Below are 25,111 nucleotides of genomic sequence, written 5' to 3'. Positions count from 1 at the left end.
AATCTCACTCATCCCTTTACCATGGAAATCAGAGAGATGAAATATAGCACCCTGAACAAAATGACCTCAATTCCAATCTATACATAATGTAATTCTTGCAATCATGACACCTTTGCTTTCTGAAGGTTCTGTGTACACAAGCTTTGTTTCATGCACAAAATGATTTAAAATATTATGTATAAAAATTACCTTCATGCTGCATGTAAAAGGTGTATACAAAACATAAATAAATTTCATTTTTAGAACTGGGTCCCATGTCCAATATATGCATATGCAAATATTCCCAAATCAAAAAAAAAATCTAAAATCTAAAACACTTCCCATCCCTTATTTCAAATAAGGGAGATTCAAACTGTAATATAAACTGGTAATAAACTACAGAATGTAGAGATGAAGCTATGAGTTCTAAGTAATTATTAATAACATTTCAAAGCTATTAATAACATTTCAAAGCTAAGGATAAAATGTTCTTCAGCCAAAGTAAATTCACTTACTGGAATATTTAGAGTTTAGTCCATAATGGTGATATACCAGAAGCTAAACACATGAATAGAAAGTCTAAAATAGTTGCAAATCTTGATGAAATTAGTCAGCATTTACCATAGAACTAGAATAAAAATGTAGTCTGTTGCATTATACATCAGAATAAAACACTGCCAACAGAGAGTTTTGAGCAGATGATTTGTAAATCCTTTGTCAGTCTGCTTCAAACACACTCTTTACTCAGTAGTAGATGCTTGCTCTCTTCTCCATTCCCTCCAAATCTTTAATTTAAACAGACTCAGATTGATACAGTAAACATATAGGGTGGATTGAAATTTTGTTATGCTTAGAATTCATCCCCTGAAATTAAAGAAACAAGTTATTTCTGTCTAACTTGATCCCACTGATGTTCATCCAATCTATAATTTACAGTCACATCATTTCAAAAAGAGATGAGTAAAAATACTTTGCAATTCATTCTTAAAAGAATTACTTATTATCTACCTACCTACCTACCTGATTCAGGTTTGCCATAATTCTATCCCTGTTTATTTTAAACTGGGATTCTCTTTGTTATTAACATTTATATTCTGTTTTACTTTCCAAATAAGCATGGTTAACTAATTCTTAATACAAAGTTTTTTCTTGAATATAGTGCATGTGTAACCAACTCAGAGAGTGATTCTGGTCTGGATTTTAATTAGAATTTTAAAGGAGCTATTTAAGGTGCTAAATCTGCTCCACAAAAGGTTCAGCACATTGGATAACTCTTTTGAAGTTCTGACTACAACCCAGGGTAAACTCACTACTCAACTCATGTGGAAGCCACCAGATAACACTGTCAGACACACCATATTTTCTGTCAAAAAACCAATATTCAGCCTGCAAATCTGGACCCAAAGAAAGAGAGGAACCTTCTAGAAATGTGCCCATGTAAAAAAACGGTCCTGAAAATCTTGTTTAAGACCATATGTCTCACTTTTTGATGAGGGTATTTACTGTAACGTTTAAGAATCCCAGGAGAAAGAACCAGCCTCTTCAGAGATGTCAGATTCAAAAGACAGATAGCTATTTGCAACCTCTTCCCCTTGAAAAAAATGGCCTCACCAGAATTTAATGAATGGGCTGTAGCACTGCCTGGACTAACAAGTCCAAAATCTTAAATCAAAATTAGACAGAACTGGCAAGAATGCAAATGAAAGATTTAGAATAAATTGGATTTAGGCCATAGCCAGTACAGCGAACTAAAAAATTATGTTCTGGAAAAAAGTGAATAGTCATGTTTACTACTCTGTACAACATAAATTAAGGGAAATTAAGGGTCAAATTAATATCTAGGTTAAAAATAGGAAATTGCAACTTTGAAAATAATGACCAACTTCATATTGGACAAAAACAAGAAACTCATTCCCAGTTTAAGGACTTATCTGGGTGGATGTTAACTTGAACAAATAAGTCTGAAAGCATAGGGTTGTTTTTTTTTGGGGGGGGGGGATTATCTAAGCAGAAAAATCAAGCAAACCAGAAAGAAATATGTATACATAGACATAAAGAACCAAAATATATATCAAAAGATTCTACTTTCAAGAAAACGTGGTTTAGCAATACTTTTATTCCACAAGCAAGTTGCATTGTACCATGAAATGAGAAAATTTAATCATTTTTGGTAAAATGCAGAAGGATGTTATTAGATCTACTAGGATGTGCATCTCCTACCATTTGCCTCAAAGTTAAGGTGGTTTAGGGTGGCAGACCGAATACCAACCAAATAATTCACTTTATGAAACTGTAGACATTTTCTGACTGTATCATGTCAGCCTTCACAAATATTTGGAAACACAAATTAAAAATTATGAAACCATGTGAAAAGATTACTATTCAAGAAAAAACTATGTGGTGGTACAGATCCATAGCAAATGGAATGTTTGAACTGAATTGTAGAAAAATTGTGTTTTTTCGGAAAGTCAGGAATATGTCGATGTTGTGGTCGTCTATGTTCTTCTTGGGCTTCCATTATTCCTCTTTGAAATATGCACTCTCCATTAACAAACACAACCCTGGGGGAAATATTTTTTTAGGGGGGTGGGTATATCTAGAATGAGATTCTCAAACTATTCATCATCTATAACAAAAATATAATTGTCACAGGAAGATAAAACCCAAGTTCTTATTCAGCTCTGCTAAATTTTACATTGTTAAGAGTATTAAAATAGTTCCCCTGACAACATGTGAGAATGAACAGTTGCATCACATCTTGAAAAAAGTCTATTGAGGCTGTAGCAGAGTTCAAGCCAATGGCTAGACATATAACACAAGTTGGCCTGACAAATGAGAAGGCTTTTGTACGTTTATATTTCAGAAGGGCTTCACAGAAGGCTTTTTGAACTTTGTGACAGCAGTGGTGTTTCAGCCAATACGTTGTTTTGGATGCCAGCTAAAGCCCTTTTATGGTCAAATCTCAGGCTGCGGATTGTACTGTTTATAGCTGCAACACATGCTTTCCAGTCATATCCAGTTTCCTTCAGTTCAAAAGATGGGTAGTTTTCTTGTAGAAAGTCTAATAAAAAAGACAAGTTGCAAATTATTATTTGTTTATATTTGTTTATATCAACTTATAAAGTCCTCAGATATATACCGACTTGTGACTACTTCCTGAATCTCTTAATTGGTTACATACCTCTGAGAGCATTGATTTTGTTGCAGTCCAAGGGATATGTCCCACGGCCCAGGTTGCCATAAACATTGCTTTTAACCAGGACATCCTCTGTGAAGAGATGGTGAATCAGGTAGCGTGCTGAAAGCTCTGGCCGACTTTTCCCCTTGGCAACACAGATAACTGGAAAGGGCAGCTGAACATTCCGTGATGGATTCCCAAGGTATGCTGATGAGGAAGCAAGGAGGATTAGAAATCTATTAATTTCACTTTGAATAGGGAGATCTTGTGGTAAAACCTACCCATAAAACCTTTCCCCTAAAATTATTTACTTGAAATATAGGGAATACTGTCTTATTACAAGAAAACATTCTGTATATATCTTTATGTTTTTGAAAAAGGTGGTTCACTAACATAATGCACACAATGTAAAATTATTTCAAATACATTAATTTTCACAAAGAATGCATGCTTGGTATGCTCATTTTCTGGGTTCTTGGACATAAACCCAATTGTTAGACCTTTGAATCCACTGAATATAAATGCTGATTTGCTAAGTTTCCATTGATTCAAAGGGTGTACTTGTGGTGGGAATAATAAATGAATGTACATCTTGGAAAGCGTTTATAATCAGTAAAACACCAAGATGATGTTGATTTAAACCCTGGTTTCCTAGAATCCTAGTCTACTATTCATTCCACTACACCATGCTGGCTCTCTCCAGTAAACATAGCTTTCTTATATCCATAGCTTCATACCAAGAAAGATCTGCTTTCATGCTTGTAGTTTGAATTAAATCATGATAAGAGAAAATGTTTAAAAAGAGACTTAAAACCTTTCTCTTTAACCAAGCATTCCCCCATGTACACTGAAGTTATGTTCAATCCCCTTCTTCCTCTCACTTACATACACATATGAATTGGATTTTAATTGTATATTGTAATTAATGTAATGTGGTTTTAATTTTATGTTGTTTTAATAATTTTACTATGTACACCGCTTTGATCACTGCGGAAAAGCAGTATAGAAATAGATTTTTATTATTATTATTATTATTATTATTATTATTATTAAAATAATAGAATGTTGAAAAATCATTTGGTCCTCCTCCCTACAATTATTGCATTCTTAAACAGACCCCTCCCGTTCCCCCACCCCAAAATCAAGACATCTTTATGTAGACAATGGGCATCAAGACAACTCTGGTTTAATATGTTTTGGTTTGTGCAGTCTTGAAGATGACACAAAATAGCACTTTGGCAGCTTACCCATTGGTTCTAAAGATGACACTTTACTGGAAGAAGGCAGATCAAGAATTTCTGGCATGTTATTCCATTCTGAATTCTGAATTTGGTTTGATTTAGAGCTAGTTTGGGTACTGAATTCACTCTCATCCTCACTACCAACTAAGTCTACATATACCAATCTGCCTGGAGTGTCAGGAGGTTTCTCTTTTCCTTTAAGGATTTCCTAAATGAGGTAAAACAAAAAGCATGAATATTTCTGGAACTGAATGTAAAATACAGAAAAATACTTCTACAGTTCCCATGAAGAAGATATTTCCAAATGGATCAATCCCATAATACTGTCTACTATTGTGTTATCTCATACTACTTTTCACTGAATAATTTGGTAGTTTGAATATTATTGCTCTTTTTGACAGAAATTGAAGAGCCTCTAATGTCATACTACCAAAAGTGGTCATTCAAAGTGTTCACAAATTGCTTTTCTGTCAACTTAGGCCCAGTACAGACTGGTGTTTTGCTCTGGCCAGGGGCTGAAAGTAGGGCTCGAGAGAGTGGAGTGTCCGCACACTACCAAGCCCTACTATGTGCTGTGGGTGCCATCTTGGTGCGCTGCTATTTACACAGTGAGCACGATGATGACATGGCTTGTGCGCCATGTTCAAATGGCGTGGCTCACAAGAGACATCACAGCAACACTCCAGGGCGCTTATGGTGCCTCGGCAGCAGCCAAGAAGGCAACTGATGCGGCAACGATCCAGGGGAGAAAAGGGTGGTCTCTGTCTGCCCCTTTCTCCCAATCTGTATAGGCCCTTAGATACTCAGTTATGTAGAATTTTAAACAACAGTTATACAATGAAATCACAACAAATTAAAACACATTATTAAAAGCTAATGAAAACATCTTTTTAATATTTAATTAGAAATATTTAATTTGAAATATTCTGAGCAACATGCAACTTTGATAACCAAAGAGCTATAAATAATTTCAATGTGCTTAAATGAACCTGAAACTTTCTTAATGCTCTTTTAGATTATGCTGATAATTATTAATTTTTAATTTTAATCTTAATTGATATAATGGGTTGGGCAAAGTGAGGTCCACAAATAGCATAGAGTTCCAAAAAGCTATTTTTATGGCTCTTAACCATCCCAAAATTTTCTGACATTCCATACATTTTATAATGAAAAATGCACTTTCTTCTACAAAATGAAATGTGGCGTTTTAACAATGGGCAGGACCTTCAAACCTCAAAGGAACTAAAAGAAAACGACTCCAGAAGGGACCAGCCACTTCCTGTGTTAAGTAATTTTTCTGCATTTGCTGCCTTGAAGTGGCCAGCAAGAGTTCAAAGTTGCACATCTCTGTATAGTCAGATAGTAATGTATTTATAGAGGAATTGATATAAGGAAAAGACTTACTGAGTTCGTTTTGGTTTCATAGCGTAAGTAGCGGATCATTGTATTTACATTTGTAACACAGGTTTCCCAGTCTCTTCCATGCTCACTCAGATCATATGTTGGAAAATAAGTTGTAAGAAACTCTGGATTAAAAATAAAGGATTTTCATTAACTAATGAATACAATCATAAATATTCTTTCATTTTATACTGAATAATAAAATCTTTATCATTTGAGAACATCCAGGTGTAGCTGTGTTGGCCATATAGCAAATTCAGTAACATAAAAAATAATTTTGAGAGTAAATGTAAGCTGAAATTTTAATGAAAATGATGCATTCTAGCCAAATGACTACCCTTTCTGCCTTGTTTGATTATGGTCAGATTTAATCACAGTATTTCAGCAATAAAAGAAAGAAGGACTAAGCCTAATTTCTCTATGTGGTTGTTGGTAGGACGGGACAGGAGCTAAGGAGGGAATATTCCAGATATAAAAAGACTTGCAAACAGCAGGCTCTACTGGTTTAGCTAATAAGTACTACTGGGTGTACTTCCACAATTATACTGGAACTATGCATTCCATTGGCCTCCAAACATCCAGTATTTGTTGTAGATTTAAAGTGTCATTCTACTCAATGTCAAAAAATAAAGCAGGAGGCTAAGGATGTGAATTGCAACAAAATCACTTTCATTCTCTGTGTTAAAAATAAAACAAGAAAATACTGGATTATTGACCAACACTATTTAATTTCCAACAAAAAATCTCCCTTATAATTTTGTTATTAACTCACAGGCAGGGTGTGAAGTTCAAAAACTTAAGCTGCAATAACACTATTTTATACTCAATTTAGAATGGTATTTGATTATACAATTAGGAAATATCAGAAGGTAAATAAGAGTGGAGCAGATAAACCACAATCTTTGTATTGCAGTCAGTGTAATTAGAACACATAATACTGGAAGAGACATTAAAAATGGGAACACAAAAATGGACTGACATGTAATTCTTATAATGCTGTCATAAAATAAAGATGTAATTATGTACTATTATGTAAGCAAATGCTTTCCAGTTAAAGGTAATATTAGAGTAGAAGCTAATTAGATTAGAAGCTAAGAAAAAATTGAAGAACAGAAGGGGAGATGCTTAAACCATCTGGATTACATGTGGTAGTGAAAGAATCAGCACCCCTGTATCATCCACTGACTGTTTTTATTTGCTATCAGCTTTGACTTATGGTGACTCTCGCCCTGTGCAGGCCGGCCTTTAAGGCCAGCCTGGGGGTGGAGTTGGGGCATGGTGTCCACATGACGCACACTCCGACTCCACCCTAGGGAACCATGATGTTGCACGACGCTCCACATGGTGCACGGTGTCACTGCACTCCTCTGGTGTTGCCTCCACAAGACATTGCACCAAAGGAGTGCCTTAAAGCTGCGGTGCTTTTTGCGGCTTATTTTTGCACCCTGGAAAAGCCAGATTGGGGCCGTGGTGTGCAGTTGCTGCAGCCTCGATCCGGCGCAGCTGAAGTGGCTGCATGCTGCCCCTTAAAGGTAGTCTGCACAGCCCCTCTATGAACAAGAGATCCCCAGTGATCAACAGCTCTGCTTAGGTCTTGCAAAGTTAGGGCTGTAGATTTCTCGATTGAGTCAATACATCTAATAACAAGATTTTTCTACGTTGCTGAGTATAGTGCACCCGTGCCATACGTGGATGTATTTTACTCAGCTTCCAGCTTACTTGGAAGCCGCGCGGAGAGGAAAACAATGACCACATGCACACGCCCTATTATCTCCTATGGGCCTCGCGCATAGGCAGATTTTCCCTTACACAGGAGGATCAGGAACGGATCCCACGCGTAAGGAGAGGGCCCACTGTATTATTATATTTTCCAATGAGTTCTGTCATTGCACAAAGTGATTTCTCCGTCAAAATGATTCTTGTCTTAGGGCCGGAACAGATAGCCAGATTCAGATGGCTTCAAGCCAGCTTGGGGTGTGGGGCGTTTACATGCCCCACACTCCCAAGTCGCCTGGAAGACACGCCAGCAATTACACACAGGGCGGCTTTGGGGGGACTTGAGGGTATGGTGTTTAGATGCCACATGCCTCCAAGCCAGCTGAAGCAACAATGGGGCAGCTTCAATCCTGCCCAAATAGGGGCAGCTTTCTGCCGCTTCTATTTGGGCTGGATTCTGGCTGGATTGGGATCACAGCATGTGGTTGCCATGGCTCCAACCCGGCTCCCTCAGGGGTGGCATGTTTCACTCCTTAGTGTTATGAGAGAATGTTATAGAATATCCTTTGTCTATTAATGTGTAAATTGACCCAGAAAGACTATTGTTATGAGCCTTCTAGTCGTTTCCTACTTATAGTGACCCTAAGGTGACCCTTTTCTGGAGTTTTCTTGGCAAGATTTATTCAGAGATGGTTTTTCTTTGCCTCTTTCTGAGACTGAGAGAGTGTGACTTACTCAAGACCACCTGATGGGTTTCCATGGCTGAATAGGGATTCAAATCCTAGTCTCCAGAGTCATAGGCCCAAAACATATGGGGCACTTTGGGGGCATGGTGTGTAGCTGCTGACAAAAGGAGAGCAAAAAACAGGTCCTGCCACTGACTTGTTTTGGACTGCACCAGCAGCCCGCTCTGAGAGTGAGCTGTCCAGCTGCCACAGTCCCAGGCCTATTGTGGCCCAATCATGGCTGGATTGGCCAGAGGCTGCTCCTAGTGGCCGGTCTGCTTCGCCCTATAGTTCAACACTCAAACTACTACACCATGCTGGCTCTTTGAAGGGCTACTATGAAGAATAATTGAAGATAAAAAAAATAAGATCTTTTACACTAGTGTGACATACCTCTTATTGCAGCTACCTTATTATGATCTAGAGCCCTTCGTCCTCGTGTTTTCGCACCCATGACACTGTAGAGCAAAGTTTCTTTTGGGAACAAGAGACGGACTAAGTAGCGAGCAGCATACTTTGGTTTGGTCTTTAGTTTGGCTTTCATCAAATAGTTTCCAAGGATCTTCACATTCCGTTTTGGATCACCCACAAACTCTAGATGAAATAAAAATATCAAAGTAAATAGAATTACACTCTGACTGTGTCTTAGTACAGTTGGCCCTCTGTATCCAGGGGAGAATCCATTCCAGAACTCCCCCCATGGATACTAAAATCTGCTGATGCTCAAGTCCCATTGTCCCCAATCACTGCGCATACACATGGCTGCGCTGCCATTAGGGACAGCCCCCATTGTCCCAAGTGGTGGCACGTGCGTGCAGCCATGCCGCCATTACAGACAGTGGGACTCATTATGCCTAATGATGGTGTGGCCACTTGCACATACCACCACTGGAGGCTGTCCCTAATGGTGGGGTTGCCATGTGCACGTGCCACCTTTAGGGACAACATGGGCTTGTCGTCCATGGGTGGTTGACTCCGCGGATGGTAAGTCAGCAGAAACGAAGGACTGACTGTATGTTCTGGATGTTCTGCCATGAACATATATTTTTTTTAAATTCCAAAAAGAAAGCCTTGATTTTGGCATTTTATGTAAGGGACAACATTTTACTACATCAGCCTATATAATGGGACTTGAGCATCCACAAATTTTGGTATTTATGAAGGGTCCTGGAACCAAACCTCAGCAGATACCAAGGACCCAATATATACATATCAGTGTAACATAAATAAAAACAATATTTTTACATACTGGTATTTGCTGAGACTTACCAAAATTCAGATTCATAGAGGAAGAGGGCATCTCATTGCTCAGAGCTGTGCTTTCAGATGAAGTTCTGTAAGTTACCAACATGTTGTTTCTCCCCAAACTAGTTTCAGCTGCAGGGGCACGTGTTATTCTTGGAGAAGAGAAAACTGAAGATACCATATGAACAGGACTGTCAAGTGCTATAGTTGCAGGACTAGGTTGTGATGGAAGATGTGACATCCCATTGGCTGTGTTGACTTGTGGATACAGTGAACAACTGGAGGCTACTGCTGGATTGACAGAAGATGAAGATGAGGATGGAAGCTCAATGACAGTATTTATATTTCTGGGTGAAGAGTTGTAGGTTGCTGTGAAATTGTTTCTCTCCAAACTAGCTGGTGGTGGTGTAGGCATCACTGATGAAACCACATGGGAGGCTGTTGCCAAAGATGAAGCAGCAAGAGGGTTTTCATTGACTAGACCCATTTGTGAAGGAAAATCAGGCATCTCACTGGTCATGCTAAATGGGGAACACAATGACCGGGTGGAAACTATTGTAGGGAGGGGTGGACTCTGCCTTTGGGCAGGATGCTGTGATTCAGGCTGAAGACTGCAAGGAACCAGTTCAGCTGCAGAGCTGGTCAAAATCTCGGCTCTTTGTAGCTTAACCTTTGTTTGCTGGCTATGATTTCCATGGCCATGGAGTGAAATATGATCTAGCCTTCTTTCTGTGGATTTCTGAACTTGGATTTTTTCAACAGGGAGGCTACTAAAACTGTTGTATGTAAATCCAACTGGCTTCTGAAAATGAGTTTGAAGAAAAGTGTTAAAGAAAAACTGTTAAAGTCAACCAAACATACATTAACTTGCTTCTGAATAACCATGACTATCAACGTTGTTCTTTATTACAGCTGCAAATTTTGCAATTCAGCAATTTAAATAAATTTTAATCTATATGTGACATTCCTAGCTATTTTAATCATGGTCTTTTTGTAGGTGAGAAATTGGAAAGACCTCTTTTTTGCATGTGTTTTCACCAAATTTCTGCATTTTCTTGAATCTGTAAGATGTCCTCAACCACTATTAATCTATTCTTCTTAAAAGTTCAGTTTGTTTTATATAAATATTAGCTACATTTATATACAGTTCTTTCCCACTACTGAACAAAAAATATTGCAGTATTAGAAAAGGAAATGCAGTATTAGAAAAGTGTAGTTCCAAGAAGAATAATTTTAGCTTGCTCTAGGACAAGATGGAAAAGACCATGGGCCAAATGCAAACCTTGGTGTTCATTTTTGTGGACCCTGACCCAGCTCCAGCAAACTCCACAGAGCTCTATGGAGGGGGGGGGGGATGACCCTGAAATAGGCAACCCTGGTGACCTGAGCTGGTGCAAAAAGCAAAGAAAAACTGCTGATAACCAAAATTGGAAATAACATCCAGGTTTGGAGCCACTGCATGGCACAGCAGCCAACCTCAGAGCAGATGTGGCCCAAGGGATGCGTGTGGGGGAATAATGTGCCCTCAGTAGCCTTCATGGTTGCCTACTCCATTTTATGGCATTACCAGAATGTAACAAAACTGCCGTTTTTGAATTACAGTCACCCCTCTGTTTTCGCAGGGGACCCGTTCTGGACCTCCCTCTACGAAAATGGAAACGTACATGTATTCAAGCCTCATTGACCTGAATGGCTGCGTGCAGCCCTGCGCGCATGCCATTTTAGCCAATGGGACTCACCCCTCCGTGAACAATCAAGACCGCAGACTTTAAGTCTGTGAAAATGGAGGGGTAACTGTGTTATCAAAGGCAATGAGAACATCTGGAAAACACACAAAAAAGTCACAGCTACAGGGATTACCTGTTTTAAGAGTAAAGGCTTTCGACGTGTTTGATGAATTTCTGAGACTTTTTGATGAAGGCTATCAAACTTCTTGTCCAGTTTCTGAATGGCATCATACATGACCTGGAAGCATAAAAGTTCAAACAATTTATTTTGTTATTTTATATATTTTTACTTATTTCATTTTTATGCCGCCTTTCTCCTAGAAAGGAACCTAAAAAGGTGGCTCAAAAATAAAAACACTTTAAAAATACATTACAATAAAACATTTAAAAACAACAAATAAAAATAATATAAAATTACATGTTAAAAACTACAGTACTCACCCCATATAACAAACATCCCATATAAAAGCCATCCCAAGATTATATAGTAAAAGCCTGTTTTTGCTTGCAAGCAAAAGGCAAGTCAAAGAGGAAAGAAATTCAAAACCAGACAATACCAAAGTAAGAAGAAAGTTTGTGTTTTCCTGCCTCCACTTGCCTGTATGCTGGGTTGGTGGATGGAACTATTTGAAAATATCTTCACATATCAAATTCTTCACATATCAAATTACTATACAATTATATAAACATGACCTATGATGATCTACTTGGTAACCACCACATGTGGTAATCCCACCTCAAATCCTCACACTTCTCTCAAGGCATTTCTGTGATCAGAATCCCTAATCATTTGATTTTCATTGTTTTATGTACTGATTCCATTCTTTACTCTCCAGCACATAAATACTTAGAATTGCAGTGTTTCTTAATTTCAACAGATTACAGTCTACCCTTGGTATCTGTGGCCTTGTCATCCATAGATTTGGGTAGCCACGGATAGCAAGCCCGCATTGGCCCCAATGGCAGTGCGTGCATGAGGCTGTGCTGCCATTAGGGACAAAGGGATGGGTGGGTGGGCTGTGGGGATGTGTGTCAATGCAGGACTCCCACTGGGCTGACAGAAGGGCAGTAGCGAGCATGGGGAGGGGGCAGTCCTGACTTCTCTGCTATCCTCTGGACAATGGTGCGTCCTTGAAGCCACTTCCCTGGTCCTCCTCACTCTCCAGTGGTGGCAGCGATAACAACTTCCTGGGTCCCCCTCCTGGCACAGGACTCCTTGAAAGGGAGGAAGGAAGAAGAAAGAATGGCAGCACTCCCCGCCGTCACCCCCTCCTCTGCCTCCTGATGGTCTCTTCCACTAAGGCTGGCCTCCATGCTTTCCAACAGGTGGTGCAGAAGGGGGTTGCCAAGGGAGGCGGGGGTGGTGAAGGTGGTGGGCAAGGCTCCCATCCGTCCTTCTTCTTTCCTCCCTTCCAAGGGACAGGGGACCCAGGAGGTCACCGCTGCCACTGGAGAGCAAGGAGGAGCAAGCAAGTGGCTACTAAAGTGCACTGTCACCCGGAGGGGAACAGAGAGGTCAAGGCTTGCCACTCTCCTCCTGTCAGCCCGGTGAGAGTTATACATTGACACCCCTCCCACGCTGCAGCCCACCCACCCATCCCTTTGGCCCTAATGGCAAAACAGCCTCATTGGGGACAACAGACTTAAGCATCCATGGATTTTGTTATCTGAGGGGTCCAGAATGAATCCCCCTTGGATACCAATGGACAACTGTACTAACAAACTGTTCTTAATACAAGACACAATCTTACTTTACAGTCTTTCTCCATTCAGAACTTCGACCTCTGTGATAATCTGAACCTTAAATTGTGTACAGTGTTCCCTCTGTTTTCGCGGGGATCCATTCTGGACCCCCCCAATTTTTTTTTTTAAAAAATGAGCATATTCAAGCCTACGGGCATGTCCCCCATTTTAATTCCCACTGTTTGGCCCTCCCAGATATTCAAGGGCCGCAGATCTGAAGTCCATGAGAATGGAGGGAGCACTGTATAACATTCTGACCCTTATATCATCATTTCAACGGTACCTCTGATTATCACTCTCCCAATCAAGCACACGCAAATTAAATCCATCCCAAATTTACCCCTGTCGTTCAATCTTCATGCACATTCCTAACTATATTTTACATGTCATTTCTGTAATGCGCTCTACATGGGGCTACCCTTGTATCAAGTTCGGAAGCTTCAACTAGTGCAAAATGCAGCAGCCAGGTTGGTCACTAGCTCTTCAACACTTGATCATATAACACCTATCTTGAAAGATCTACACTGGCTCCCAATTAGCTTCCGGGCACAGTACAAGGTGTTGGTTATCACCTTTAAAGCCCTACATGGCTTGGGCCCAGGTTACTTACGGGAACGCATCTCCCTATACAATCCACCCCGCATTCTTAGAACAAGTGGGAAGAACTTGTTAGAGATATCAGCATCCAGACAAGTTTCCACTTCCCAAAGAGCATTCAGTATAGCTGCCCCTAGACTATGGAACGGACTTCCAGAGGAGATTCGCCTTGTCACATCTTTGGAAATTTTCAAGAAGGCAGTAAAGACAGAGCTCTTTGGCCACGCAAACCCTCCTGACCTCCTATGAAGACCATTGGAACGGAACGAGAGCATCTAACCCCACAATTGACTGATGGTGTCTGATGTCTTACAGTTGATGTTTTATGTTTTTAGCTGTGGTTTTAATTGCACGGTAACTAATGTTGGTATACTGTAACTGTTTTTAACTCTGTTGTGATCCACCTTGATCCATTGGGAGAGGCGGGAAGATATAAATAAAAACTATTATTATTATTATTATTATTATTATTATGTTACTTTACACTAAGGTACATCCTCTAGCCCACAAATCTTGGTCCTAGTTTCATATGCTGTACTTCTTTCGATCCCCCCAAATGTCCTCACCTCACAGGGTATTTGGGGCATCTAGGGCAAACAATGGGATTTTTGTGAGGGTGTATGGCTTTCCAACATTTCCTGGGGCCAAAGCACCTCTTAGTCCCCAAAAGTTGCCCAGCTTTGCTCAAGAAAGAGATTCATTCTGCTCCTTATAGCATAGTCACAAACAGGATCAGGCGCTTTCTAATTGGTCTTCAGTTGCTTATAGCTTTAAAGATCAATTTGTTGTTGTTGGTGTGTGCCCTCAAATTGTTTCCGGCTTATGGTAACCCTATCACAGGGTTTTCTGAGGCTGAGAGGCTGTTACTTGCCTGAGGTCACTCAATGAGCTCCCATAGATGAGTAGCAAATTGAATTCTGATCTCCAGAGTCATAGTCCAAAGCGCAAACCACTATACCATGCTGGCTTTCTCTTAAAGATCACTATTGGGACTTTAAATCAATCCCGGGGGAAAGAACAGGGAATCAAAGCAGATGGAAGATCAGTTATAAACAGCACAGGTGGGACATACCTAATAAACAGTGTAGCAACTCAGTAAACTTCATATGCACTGTAAGGTATATTAAAATTTCCCCATCGATCTCAGAACTATATGTTATTGTAGATGGATGGATGAGTGAATAAATGAATGGGAACTGTGGGGATACAAATCCAATAACTGTAGGGATACAAATCCAATAACTGTAGGGATACAAGAGATCTACTCACACAAGCAGATATTGATCTCTTGACTAAGGAACTAATGACCTGCATAAGAACTGCATAAACAGTGACAGATAGTACACTACCTGACAATAATTAAGAACTTCCATAAGAATTTTCTGATGATCGCCTGAGTATGAAACTCCAGATACAACACTTCCCTAAGGCAAAGAAAGAGAAAATATAAACAGTCATAGGACAAATTGGAGAGAATATATTTTTTTATAAAAATTATGAAATTTAAAAGAAACAAACATTTAAAAAGACACAGTAGCCTTCTTCCTACAAAGAAACTATTTTGGAAATATACGTACACATTCATCAGGATCATACTCATAGATAATACTTCCATCTTCATATTCAGATTCCTTGGCTTTCATCTAATAAAATAGTGAAATAATTATGTAATAATTAATAATTAATATGGCAGTCTTAAATCCCCCCTCCCACTTAGTTGGATCACTGAGAAAAATTCTATTAAACTATAAAAATGTAACTGATAAAAACAAGGTTCACTGGTGCCACACTGTGGATAAAAACACTGCAATATATTCTGCTTATTAGATTGCTGACAATTCATGGAATGATCATAAGGAGCACTTGTAAGTAGTATTTAAAAATCTATAGGGTTGTTTTCTGAGCCAATAACGAGATAAATTATATATTCAGGGGAAGGCTTATTTTAGTCTTCAGCAGTCTACTTTATAAATAATAATAATAATATCCCCTTCCTGTAATCCACAAAACTATTTTAAATTGATAAACCACAAGCCAAGAATGAATACGTAGAAGTTCTTAACAGTTAAGGCACAACTAGCATGTGTTACCTGATCCTGAGTATGTTCTCTTAGAACTCATCAAGCAGCCAGAATACTCAAGACTGCTGCTTCTTCAAGATGCACAAAACATACAAGCATCTTTCCTCAAGTATCATTTATCCAATAGTTATTTTGTTAACTTGCCACAGCACAATGTTTCAAAGCACAACTTCTTAGATTATTGTTGTTGTGGTTATATTTATGTATATCCTGCTTTCTCACCCAAATTAGGACTCAAAGTGACTTACAATTTAAAAGCACAGAATAATTTAAAACATACAAAAGTGACCATTAAAATAGAATAAAATAGAATACACTCACCCCTACTAAAGAGGGTGTAAATCGTTGTCTTTTATGTAAATAAACCAATTCTACTTGTTCTGGATTGTGACTGAGTCTCTTCCTTCCCGTTGAAAGATTATCCTGTGATGCAATTAGATTCTCTGTATCCAGCAAATCTTCATTGTCTAATAAAAATGTGTTATTTAAAAGTTAGTCAGGGCTTCATTACAAGGTAAGCATACCTAAAGCAAAATAAATCTGGCTACACACTTAGGGTTCCAAAGTGGATTTAAATGTAGTTACCATATGCAAGCTGAGTTACATGACAATCACCATAATTCAAGTGAGTGTTTTGTTCGACCAATCCATATCCTCGTGTTTCAGAACCACTGTTTTTATCTTCCATTACTGAATCATCAATTATTACAGCACTGTCATGTCTTCAGCACTCACTGAGATACTGCCTAAAATATGCAGCAAGTGGGAAAGATGAATTAGTTATTATGAATAGCCAAACACTTTATTTACTAGCAAGAGTCCTATACAATATACAATACCACTAGTAACAACTACACCACTCTCCACCCCAGACACAACTGGTCTCAGAGCTGGTGTTGGAGTCTCCCAGGCTTCTGGTCCTGGGGGACCTCAACATCCCCTTCGAGGCTGGCTTATCAAATCTGACAGGTGCAGCTCAGGAGTTCATGACTTCCATGACAGCCATGGGCCTGTCCCAATTAGTCTCGGGCCCTACACATCATGCGGGTAACACACTCGATGTGGTCTTTAGTATGGATTGGGAATATCCGTGGGCAGAGGTCTGTCTGCTCTGTCATGGACGGACCACTTTCTGTTCAAAGTGGGACTGAAAATCCCCCTCGGGGGTGGAGGGCCTATTAGAATGGTCCGCCTTCGAAAGCTGATGGAACCCAAAAGGTTCCAAGAGGCTCTAGAGGGTTATATGGTTGGGAATGACGGCGATTCAGTTGAAGCCCTGGTTGATACCTGGGATAACGATCTTACCAGGGCTATAGACTCTATCACTCCCAAGCGTCCTTTCCAGTCCGCTCCTAATAGGAAACCATGGTACACGCAAGGTCTTCGGAATATGAAGCGGACTGTGCAACAACTAGAGCGCTACTGGCGGAAGCACCAGTCATTACCTGACAAGACATGCCATAGTGCCTATTTGAAGGCCTATGGAGTGGCAATAGACACAGCAAAGAACTCGTTCTATGCTGTGCGTATTGCGTCTGCTCAGTCTCGCCCGGCAGAGCTGTTCAGGGTGGTGAGAGAATTGACTCAATTACCTCCCACCCAGAACCCTCTTTTAGAACCAACAAAAGCCTGCTGTGACGCTTTCAATGACTTCTTTGCAGACAAAATCTCTCAGATAAGGACTGATCTGGACGCAGGTATTGTAACAGAAACAATAAGAGAGGTATCCAGTGATTCCGCAGACTATATTATGATGATTTATCATCATCATATTAAACTGGATCAATTTGAGTTTGTAAATACCGATGAAGTGGACAAGCTTCTTGGCAGTGTAAATAAGACTACTTGCCCCCTTGACCCTTGCCTTTCATGGTTGACCGTTCAAGGAGGTGATGCAATAAAAATATTATTACAACATATAATTAATGCATCCTTCAGGGAGGGTAAATTTCCAGAAAAACTCAAACAAGCAGTGGTTAAACCACTTCTGAAAAAACCCTCCCTTGATCCCTTAATTCAAAATAACTACAGACCGGTCTCCCTTTTACCATTCTTGGGCAAAGTGATCGAGACGGCAGTTGCCTTGCAACTCCAAGCTGTCTTGGATGAAGCCGATTATCTAGACCCATTTCAAACTGGTTTTAGGGCGGGATACGGAGTCGAGACAGCCATGGTCACCTTGGTTGATGATCTCCGTCTGAGCACTGACAGGGGTAGTGTAGCTGGTGCTTTTGGACATCTCAGCGGCTTTCGATACCATCGACCACGGTATCCTTTTGGATCGCCTGAGGGAGTTAAGTACTGGAGTGCAGTGCCCCCGTTCCTACCTCTTGGGCAGGTCCCAGATGGTGGTGCTGGGGGACAGTAGCTCTTCAATAAGAGAGCTGACATCTGGCGTTCCTCAAGGCGCCATCCTGTCCCCCATGCTGTTTAATATCTACATGAAACCGCTGGGAGAGACCATCCGGAGACATGGGGCGCGGTGTTATCAATATGCAGATGACACTCAAATCCATTTCTCTATGTCTCCGACTGTTGCAGTAACGGAGGATGGTATCTCCCCTCTGAATGCCTGCCTTAAGTCAGTAATGGGCTGGATGAAGGAAAATAAACTCAGGCTGAATCCAGAGAAAACGGAGGTGCTAGCGATAGTTTTCCCTGGACCAGGAAGGGAAATTTGTCCACCTGTCCTGGATGGGGTCACACTCCCCCTAAAGGACAAAGCCCGCAGCTTGGGGGTACTCCTGGATTCGTCATTACAGCTGTCATCGCATATTGATGCGACAGCCAGGAGTGCCTGTTATCAACTTTGGTTGATACGCAAGCTGCATCCCTGTCTGGAACAGAGGGACCTTGAAGCAGTGGTACACGCACTGGTAACCTCTCGTCTTGATTTCTGTAATGCGCTCTACATGGGGCTACCCTTGTACCAAGTTCGGAAGCTTCAATTAGTTCAAAATATGGCAGCCAGATTGGTCACTAATACATCTAGATTTGACCACATTACACCGGTATTAAAATCACTTCACTGGCTACCAATTAGCTTCCGGGCACAGTACAAGGTGTTGGTTATTACCTTTAAAGCCCTACATGGCTTGGGCCTGAGTTACTTGCAGGAACGCCTCTTCCTACACAATCCGCCCTGCACTTTGAGTTTCAGGAAAAATCTTTCTGGAAATACAAGCCACCAGATTATGTATAACTTCTCAAAGATGTGGCATAGCCTGCCGGAAGAGATCCGTCTAACTACCGTCTTGGATACTTTCAGGAGGGCTGTCAAGACGGAGCTTTTCTGGCGGGCATACCCTCCTGATCCTGATTAAGACACCATGTTATCTCCCAGATTGATTCCCTGTAATTGACCATTGTAGCATGTTTTGAATTTTTACTATTCCTGGATTGTGATTGTATCTTAGTATTGTATTTTACTGTATTGTATCTTATGATTGTATTTATGGTTTTTTATCAGGTTGTAACCCCGCCTCGATCCAAAGGGAGTGGCGGGGCAATATAAATCTATTATTGTTGTTGTTGTTTGAAACACCTGGGTCCAGACTGGGAAATATTTGGTGCAGCAGCACTAGCCCTACTGAAGGAGACAGAGGTCCCAAACACGCGGCAGAAATAATCCAGTTTGAGACTGCTAGGGAATACCAGGAATTGTAGTTTATTGTGGCACCAGAGCTCTCTGACAGAGAAGGCTAAATGTCTCACAAAACTACAGTTCCCACAATCCCGTAGCATTGAGCCAGGGCAGTAAAACGGTCTTAAACTGGATTATTTCCGCAGTGTCTTTTGGGCCAGAGGGAGCAGTGAATCTTTGCTTCCAGCATTCTGCCATATAAGGTGTCTGCTTCACCTATCCTGATGGCCCATATATATACATATACATATATATATATATATATATATATATAGACAGTCGCCCCTCCATTTTTGTGGACTTGAAATCTGCGTTCCTTGTCCATTTGTGGGCGGTAAACTGAGGGGGACAAAATGGGGTGCATGCCGCCATTCAAGCGAATGGGGTTTGAATATAGGCGAATTCCCATTTTCCTGGGATCCCCATGGAAACGGAGGGGCGACTGTATACACACACACACACACACACACACACACACACAGAATATATTAGAATAGAAATGTACTTGTGCAGAAAGTCCATTAACCACTGTAAGAAAACTCTTGCATTTGTAGAAGCTAAAACACTTTACCTTTGTCACAATGCAACATAAAGACAAAGCCCTCCCTTCAGCCACCATCTTGGGGGAGAGAGAGGCAGGCTGGCTCCAACTGCCTGCCTGAAGAAGACAAGCCCTCCCTTCAGCCACCATCTTGAGGGGAGAGAGGCAGGCTGGCTCCAACTGCCTGCCTGAAGAAGACAAAGCCCTCCCTTCAGCCACCATCTTGAGGGGAGAGAGGCAGGCAAAGCTCCAACTGCCTGCCAGTAAGAAGAAAAGCCCTCCCTTCAGCCACCATCTTGGGGAGAGAGAGGCAGGCTGGCTCCAACTGCCTGCCTGAAGAAGACAAAGCCCTCCCTTCAGCCACCATCTTGGGGGGAGAGAGGCAGGCTGGCTCCAACTGCCTGCCTGAAGAAGACAAAGCCCTCCCTTCAGCCACCATCTTGGGGGGAGAGAGGCAGGCTGGCTCCAACTGCCTGCCTGAAGAAGACAAGCCCTCCCTTCAGCCACCATCTTGGGGGGAGAGAGGCAGGCTGGCTCCAACTGCCTGCCTGAAGAAGACAAAGCCCTCCCTTCAGCCACCATCTTGGGGGGAGAGAGGCAGGCTGGCTCCAACTGCCTGCCTGAAGAAGACAAAGCCCTCCCTTCAGCCACCATCTTGGGGGGAGAGAGGCAGGCTGGCTCCAACTGCCTGCCTGAAGAAGACAAAGCCCTCCCTTCAGCCACCATCTTGGGGGGAGAGAGGCAGGCTGGCTCCAACTGCCTGCCTGAAGAAGACAAGCCCTCCCTTCAGCCACCATCTTGGGGGGAGAGAGGCAGGCTGGCTCCAACTGCCTGCCTGAAGAAGACAAAGCCCTCCCTTCAGCCACCATCTTGGGGGGAGAGAGGCAGGCTGGCTCCAACTGCCTGCCTGAAGAAGACAAGCCCTCCCTTCAGCCACCATCTTGGGGGGAGAGAGGCAGGCTGGCTCCAACTGCCTGCCTGAAGAAGACAAAGCCCTCCCTTCAGCCACCATCTTGCGGGGAGAGAGGCAGGCAAGCTCCAACTGCCTGCCTGTAAGAAGAGAAGCCCTCCCTTCAGCCACCATCTTGGGGGGAGAGAGGCAGGCTGGCTCCAACTGCCTGCCTGAAGAAGACAAAGCCCTCCCTTCAGCCACCATCTTGCGGGGAGAGAGGCAGGCTGGCTCCAACTGCCTGCCTGAAGAAGACAAGCCCTCCCTTCAGCCACCATCTTGGGGGGAGAGAGGCAGGCTGGCCCAACTGCCTGCCTGAAGAAGACAAAGCCCTCCCTTCAGCCACCATCTTGGGGGGAGAGAGGCAGGCTGGCTCCAACTGCCTGCCTGAAGAAGACAAGCCCTCCCTTGTATTGTTTTTAAATTGTATGGGTGGGTTTTTGTATTGTTGCACTATGTATTGGTTTTGATGGTGTTTTTGTAAACCGCTGTGATCTACAAGGAATAGCGGTCTAGAAATAAAATTTCATTCATTCATTCAAAAGCATTTTTTGTTGGGCATTTTTTCCCCTTTAGTCCGCTAGCAACTGTAGGTTGACACAAGGCCTAGCTAGGGCACATAAGAACTGTTACACTACTGTTTGTAACTTCTGCTGATTTCGGAAAAAATAACCAACTGGTCTTTGAATGCAAGGTTTTTTCCCTTTCCTTTTAATCGCTGCAGTACCACCATCATGACTTTGTTGAACTTGTTTGGGGGAAATTGGTTTACAAATTGTAAATGGCTTAGAGAGTGCTTAGTTCACTATGAAGTGGTACAGGAATGTACATGCTATTGCTCCATCCTATGGAATCCTGGGATTTCTAGTATGCTGAGGCACCAGAGTTCTCTGACAGGGAAGGCTAAATGTCGCACAGAACTACAATTCCCAGAATTTCATAGCACTGAACCATGGCAGTTAAAGCAGCGTCAAAATGCATTAACTCTGCAGTGTAAATGCAGCCTACTGCAAACACTAAGAGCACGTGGGGTGAAAACAGGACGCTGCAGTCTGTGCCTCTTCTAGCTACTCTCCCCACACTCGGGTTGCATCCACACTGCAGAGTTAATCCGTTTTAACACCGCTTTAACTGCCATGGCTCAATGCTGTGGAATTCTGGGAACCATAGGGTTTTGCTGTGGCACCAAAACAAACTATAGTTCCTAGACATCCACAGCACTGATAAGAGCCCATCCACACTGCAGAAATAATCTGGTTTGAGACCACTTTGACTGCCATGGCTGTGCTATGAACTGCTGGGAATTGTAGTTCATTGTGGCACCAGAGCTCTCTCTGACAGAGAAGCCTAAACTTCTCACAAAACTACAGTTCCCAGAATTCCGTAGCATTGAGGCAGGGCAGTAAAAGCGGTCTTAAACTGGATTATTTCTGGACTGCGTTTGGGAGGGGACCGGAGCCAGGGTGGTTAAATTGGTGTCAGCCTGGATTATTCCTGCAATGCAGACTCGCGGCCTGAGGTAAAAATTTGTGTGACTTTGATTATATTTTATCATGCTACTTATGCTTTTAGGTCCTTTCATCCTGATCTATAAATTAATGGGTTATGATTTAAACATATATATATATATATATATATATGTATATATAGTGTGTGTGTGTTAATAATGGTTAATTATTTAATTATTGGATGTTGTTTTTTAATTGATAATTTAATTACATTTTATTATTACTGATAGTGTTATAATGTTATTATAGGACATTGCCACAACCAACTACAGTTCCCAGCATTCCATAGCACTGAGCCATGCCAGGGCCAGTCAAAGCGGACTCAAACCGGATTATTTCTCCAGTGTGGATGCAGCCAATTACACCCTACTCGCCACCCCTCACACCCGCAACCAGCGTCTTCCCACAGACACTAAGAGTTTTTTGACACTTTATTCAGAAAACTTTGTTTTATTAAGCTTTTTAAATATAAAGCACCCGACTCTGAAGAGAAATCCTGTCAGAACTTCCCCCACCTGACTTTTTAACGCCTCCCATCGAAGAGGCGAGTACAGCGCTGATGGGCAGCGGCGGCGACCAATAGCAGCGGCGCCAAGCGCCTTCTGGCCAATGGCTGAGCCGCAACGGTTGGAGGGGGCGGGGCGTGGGGCCGCCGCGACCGTTGGGCGTCGACGGAGTGGCTTTGGTGGAGACTTCGCGCATGCGCCCACGCGCAGCGAACGGAGAGCCCTCTGTGCCTCGCCGCAAAACGTGTCCCTCCTCCCTTGCCTTACCTTTGGCAGACATTGAGAGAAGCCGACGGGGGATCCTGCTGAATGAGGAATAGAGGGGTCGCGGCGTTGATTGAAACGGCGACTCTGGCGCTGAACTCCGAGCGGAGTTCCGTGAGGGGAGGAGGGAGAGGAGTTGGAACGCGGAAGCGGCCTGGGCGACGACGCCACAGTAGCTCTCTTTTGGGCCGCTCTGCGCCTGCGCGGTGGGCGCTCTCTCGAACGCGTGCCTCGGAGGCTCTGAGGGAAGGAGCGCGCGCCCTTTCGGCCGTTGGGTTCGAACGACGCTTGGGTTCCTTCCCTCGACGCCAAAGCGCCCTCAAACGGGGGAGAGGCGTGGAATATCAATTTGTTTTTAATCATGACTTTTTACATTTAATTGTTGTACAGTATAAATACCGTCTAGAGATGCAGCGTAATGTGTGTCTTTTATGGAATGGACACATTACATAAAGTACGCCTATTAGAGACTTGTGAGCCTTAGGGGTTGTACAGACAGCACCGAAAGGGGGGTCTCCAGCAGGCCTCCCTTTTACAGCCAGATGGAGGCTGTAGCAAGCGCACGCCAAGGCCCCGACCTGGCCTTTCCAGGGTGCAAAAAGGAGCTGCAAAAAGTGGGTGCTTTTTGCGTCCTGGAAAGGGCACAGTGGCTGCGGCTTTATGGAGTTCCTTTGGCACTGCATTGTGCAGACGCAGCACCAGAGGAGCACCATAGAATCCTAGAGTTGGAAGAGACCACAAGGGCCCTGATCCAGTCCAGCCCCATTCTGCCATGCAGGAACTCTCACTCAAAGCATCCCCATTGACAGATGGCCATCCAGCCTCTGTTTAAAGACCTCCAAGGAAGGAGACTCCAGTACTCTCCCAGGAAGGAGTCTCTTCCACTGTCGAACAGCCCTTACTCTCAGGAGGTTCTTCCTAACGTTGAGGTGGAATCTCTTTTCCTGTAGCTTGCATCCATTGTTCTGGGTTCTGTTCTCTGGAGCAGCAGAAAACAAGCTTGCTCCCTCCTCAATATGACATCCCTTCAAGTACTTAAACAGGGCTATCCCATCACCCCACTGTGCAGTGCAGTGTCACTCTGGGGGTGGAGCCAGGGCATGCGTCGTGTAGACGCTACACCCAACTCCGCCCCCAAACTGCCAGTCTGCACAGGGCCTTAGCAGACCTCAAGTTGAACATGTGTTATCAGTGTGATGCGGCAGCAATTCTAGGTTCTATCAACAGGAATATAGTATCTTGCTAGCAGGAATGTATTACCTGCATGGTAACAATGCCACTCTATTCCGCTTTGGTTACCTGGAATACTGTGCCTGGTTCTGGCCACCAAAATTCAAGAGGGATATTGGCAAGCTGGAATATATCCAGAAGTGACCAAAATGGTAAAAGGTCTGGAAACCATGCTCTGGGAGGGGCAGCTTAGGGAACGGGTTATGTTTAGCCTGGAAAGAAGAAGGTTAACTTAAGAGGTGACACAATAGCCATGTTTAAGTATTTGAAATGGTGTCATATGGAAGAAGGAGTAAGCTTGATTTCCACTGCTCTAGTCACTAGGAACACAGAGCAATGGACTCAAACTACAGGAAAAGAGATTCCATTTAAACATTAGGAAGAACATCCTGATGATAAGAGGGGTTTGATTGTGGAATATGCTGCCTCAGAAGGTGGTAGATTCTCCTCTGGAGGTTTTTAAATAGGCTGGATGACCATCTTTGGAGAGTCCTTTGATTACTCCTGCATGGTCCTTGAGGTGTCTTCCAGTTCTATGACAAATGTTCAGCACCCAACCATTAAAAGCACATCCATCAGTGCCAGTCCGTTGCCGTAAGTCCTGAATAAAATAGCCTTTATATGCCAGCAAGATAACACAGCCTGGCATCACTTGGAGGGGATTTCTCATGGAGCAGCCTACCAAAGGAAGAGTACAAAGTTCTTCCCATCTTTTCCTCTCCAGTATGAACTCCTCGCAACAACCTGATGAGGTAGAATTTCTTCAGAATTGGGGGAGGGGTATTTATATATTTTTTATAAGTATTGATTCCCCTCCCCACCCCTAAACAAATTGAC

General features: G+C 42.5%; 1 protein-coding gene across 4 annotated transcripts; it reads right to left on the bottom strand.

The window, feature by feature from the left end:
- Positions 1–2,083: 2,083 nt before the first annotated feature.
- BEND2 (BEN domain containing 2) lies at positions 2,084–23,155 on the bottom strand. 4 transcript variants are annotated; one of them, XM_089511689.1, is made up of 12 exons: positions 23,048–23,155; positions 16,219–16,379; positions 15,955–16,100; positions 15,130–15,195; positions 14,902–14,976; positions 11,346–11,450; positions 9,510–10,287; positions 8,634–8,834; positions 5,803–5,924; positions 4,405–4,606; positions 3,161–3,364; positions 2,084–3,040 (listed from the first exon to the last, which is right to left on the bottom strand). In XM_089511689.1, the coding sequence occupies exons 2-12, from the start codon at positions 16,319–16,321 to the stop codon at positions 2,850–2,852; spliced, it is 2,193 nt and encodes a 730-aa protein (XP_089367815.1). In that variant the 5' UTR covers positions 16,322–16,379; positions 23,048–23,155; the 3' UTR covers positions 2,084–2,849. The 4 variants fall into 4 exon arrangements, with proteins under 4 accessions (XP_089367815.1, XP_089367816.1, XP_089367817.1 ...); XM_089511690.1 differs by lacking the exon at positions 23,048–23,155 and adding an exon at positions 22,752–22,785; XM_089511691.1 differs by lacking the exon at positions 16,219–16,379.
- Between the last annotated feature and the right edge of the window lie 1,956 nt (positions 23,156–25,111).

This window comes from Sceloporus occidentalis, unplaced genomic scaffold, assembly GCF_023333645.1.
Source record: "Sceloporus occidentalis isolate IW3139 unplaced genomic scaffold, rSceOcc1.0.p SCAF_2, whole genome shotgun sequence".
NCBI lineage: Eukaryota > Metazoa > Chordata > Lepidosauria > Squamata > Phrynosomatidae > Sceloporus > Sceloporus occidentalis.
This window is presented reverse-complemented; position numbering and strand designations above follow the sequence as displayed.

What these genes read in the sequence shown, in the direction of transcription:
- BEND2 (XM_089511689.1), bottom strand. Translation starts at nt 16,321, where the DNA reads ATGGAAGATAAAAACAGTGGTTCTGAAACACGAGGATATGGATTGGTC. An exon ending in TTACACCCTCTTTAGTAGGG is followed by an intron (nt 15,196 to 15,954) that starts GTGAGTGTATTC and finishes CTATTTTATTAG; the next exon opens with ATGAAAGCCAAGGAATCTGA. An exon ending in TAAGGTAGCTGCAATAAGAG is followed by an intron (nt 5,925 to 8,633) that starts GTATGTCACACT and finishes TTTTTAATCCAG; the next exon opens with AGTTTCTTACAACTTATTTT.